Source organism: Sinocyclocheilus rhinocerous, unplaced genomic scaffold (genome assembly GCF_001515625.1).
Source record: "Sinocyclocheilus rhinocerous isolate Xijiao unplaced genomic scaffold, SAMN03320098_v1.1 scaffold419, whole genome shotgun sequence".
Lineage (NCBI taxonomy): Eukaryota > Metazoa > Chordata > Actinopteri > Cypriniformes > Cyprinidae > Sinocyclocheilus > Sinocyclocheilus rhinocerous.
In genome coordinates, this window is record NW_015653519.1 from 1,856,731 (window position 1) to 1,859,111 (window position 2,381).

The 2,381-nt window shown below is 44.5% G+C and overlaps 1 protein-coding gene across 1 annotated transcript; it reads right to left on the reverse strand.

Annotated features, from left to right (window-relative positions):
• Positions 1-597: 597 nt before the first annotated feature.
• lrrc3ca (leucine rich repeat containing 3Ca) lies at positions 598-1,666 on the reverse strand. Its single transcript, XM_016522915.1, has 2 exons — positions 741-1,666; positions 598-638 (listed from the first exon to the last, which is right to left on the reverse strand). Exon 1 carries the CDS (start codon positions 1,592-1,594, stop codon positions 794-796), a length of 801 nt encoding a protein of 266 aa, XP_016378401.1. The 5' UTR covers positions 1,595-1,666; the 3' UTR covers positions 598-638; positions 741-793.
• Positions 1,667-2,381: the final 715 nt, after the last annotated feature.

Sequence of the window (2,381 nt, forward strand, 5' to 3'; positions counted from 1 at the left end):
AGTGACTGATGGAAAAAATAACAAGCTAGCCTGTTTATTTCTTTTAAGTCACAGCATCAGTAACACTGCAGGATTCATAAAGAAAATAATTAACCATTTTCTGTGCTCCCTTAAAAATTTGTAAGCAGTTTGTATATGCTTACTGAGACACCTGAAAAATCATTGATGCATGCAAGAATGTGTAGCTCTGTAAAATTTTGATGTTGCCTGCAGGGACAACAACAGTACTTTTTGTAAATGCCCAGTAGGATGAGTGCTTTACGCTCCGTGTGTTTCCTGCCAAATGGGGATCTGATTGAAAAAAGAACCACTGGATGAAAAAAAAAAACAGACAACGCCTCCTTTAAAAGCATGCAGAGCAGACAAACCTCTTAGTCAAGATGAGCTTCAAGCTCGGCCATTTCTGAATCAATTATTCATCTGAATTGGATTAGATGGCCCCTGTGATTTCCCTCCTTCTGTCTCCAGTCATCTCTGTCCTTGTGTGTGTCTGTGGATGGTTTTAGCATGATATGTTTCACATTTCCCTGTTGTGAACATTGCAATCCACTGACCACAAATCATCCTATGTCAGAAGTTCTTCCTGGTTCTTTGAGAGGGTACTGATCAATCCTGAGTGGTACCTTGAAGTGAGTGGTCTGTGATTCAAGGGATACAAAGCCATTATTCTTTGTTTTTCAACAGGTTTAATCAATTTTATACTTTAGAGACAGGTAGCCCATGGCCCAGTGTGCCATTACCTTTTGGCAGCCTGAGAAGCTTCCTCCGCATGTCATGAGCACTTGGCCTGGCACTATACCACAGTGCTGATGGTGGAAGACTCCTCAGACTTGCCCTGCCTGCTGGGCAGAGACTTGAGATACTCCAGGTGGCGCCTGGCATCTTCCTGATTGTGTCTCACATAGTAGACCAGGTAGGAGATGACCATGGTGAACCACCCAAACATGGTCACCAACATGGCCACATCCGTGGTCTTTTTGAGCACCACACACAGGTCCAGGTCTTTGGCCAGCAGGAAAGGCACGCCTTGGGCTCCAGAGTCTGAGGGTTCAGATGTCTGACAGATAATGCCAGTCAAAGACACAGGCTCTAGGTCTAGGCGTGGAAGGGCTGTCTGCAGTCTGCAGTCACAGTGCCAGGGGTTTCCGGTGAGGTTGGATCTTGCTGTAACACCTTCAAATGCATCTGGGTCCAGTGTCGTGAGCTGGTTGGACGAGAGATCCAGAAATTGTAGAGAGACTGCCAAGCCTATAAAGGCTCCAGGTTCAAGCAAAGCTAGTTCGTTATGGGAAAGATCCAGTTCAGCTAGCAGTGGAAGATCATGAAAGGCATTGGCAGGGATGCTGGTCAGGAGGTTGTAGTCCAAGTAGAGGCGTCGTGTGTCATTGGGAATGTCCTGAGGGATATCAGTAAGATGCAGGTTGCTGCAGCGCATAGTCTTACCACCAAATGAGCCCTCGCTGTCTGAACAGTAGCAGCGTTTGGAGCAGGAAGTCGCAGCATGGTGGAAACACAGTGTCATCAGCACTAAGCTGTGAAACAGCAACCACATGACCACAGAGTGCCGAAGTAGCCAACCTGAGGGTAGCAGCATTGTGGGACAGCGGGCATAATCCCTTTAGAGTACAACCTGTGCTGAGAGTATCCAGGGGGCTGTACCCAACATCAAAATGCCCAACAGCTTGCAAGCCTAGAAGATTGAAGAATACAACCAGTTAATGAAAAATATATATTTCTTTAATGTTTCAGATTTCAGAATATGTAAAGATCATAATGTGTTTCTTTTTAATTCTGCCGTGCTCCCTGTGTGTGATAATTTTGAAGTATGAGAATTAAGAATGAGTTAAAGAGACCCTATTATGCTATTTTAAAGGTTCCTAATTTTGTTTTGGAGGTCTCCTACAAAAGGTTTATATGCAGCTAAGGTCATATTATAGAAATCGTATAAAACGATTTGTTTGTATCTTCAGTCACTCTAAACCCTACCTGTCTGCGAGCCTACGCTTCTCTGATTGGTCAGATGGTGCAGTCTGTTGTGATTGGTTTTACACTTACAGCATGTTTCGGAAACAAAATGCCCATTACCATTATCTAGGGATGCACCGATACTGGTCTCCTGTACTCGTACTCGTACTCGTTAAAATGCCCCGATACCAAACGCAGATACCACACAGCATGTGATAAGCGCCATATTCAAACAAAGAAACACCGACAACAGAACAACAGACAGCAGAAAGGAATTAAGGATGTCTACTACGAAGTATATGTATGCAATGAATATAACATTAAACATTCAGTATTAACGCCTGTATAGCTGAAGTGCGCGAGCTGATAAAAAAAGCACGCTGAGTGGATTGAGCGCACGGCGGCGCAGATGCGCG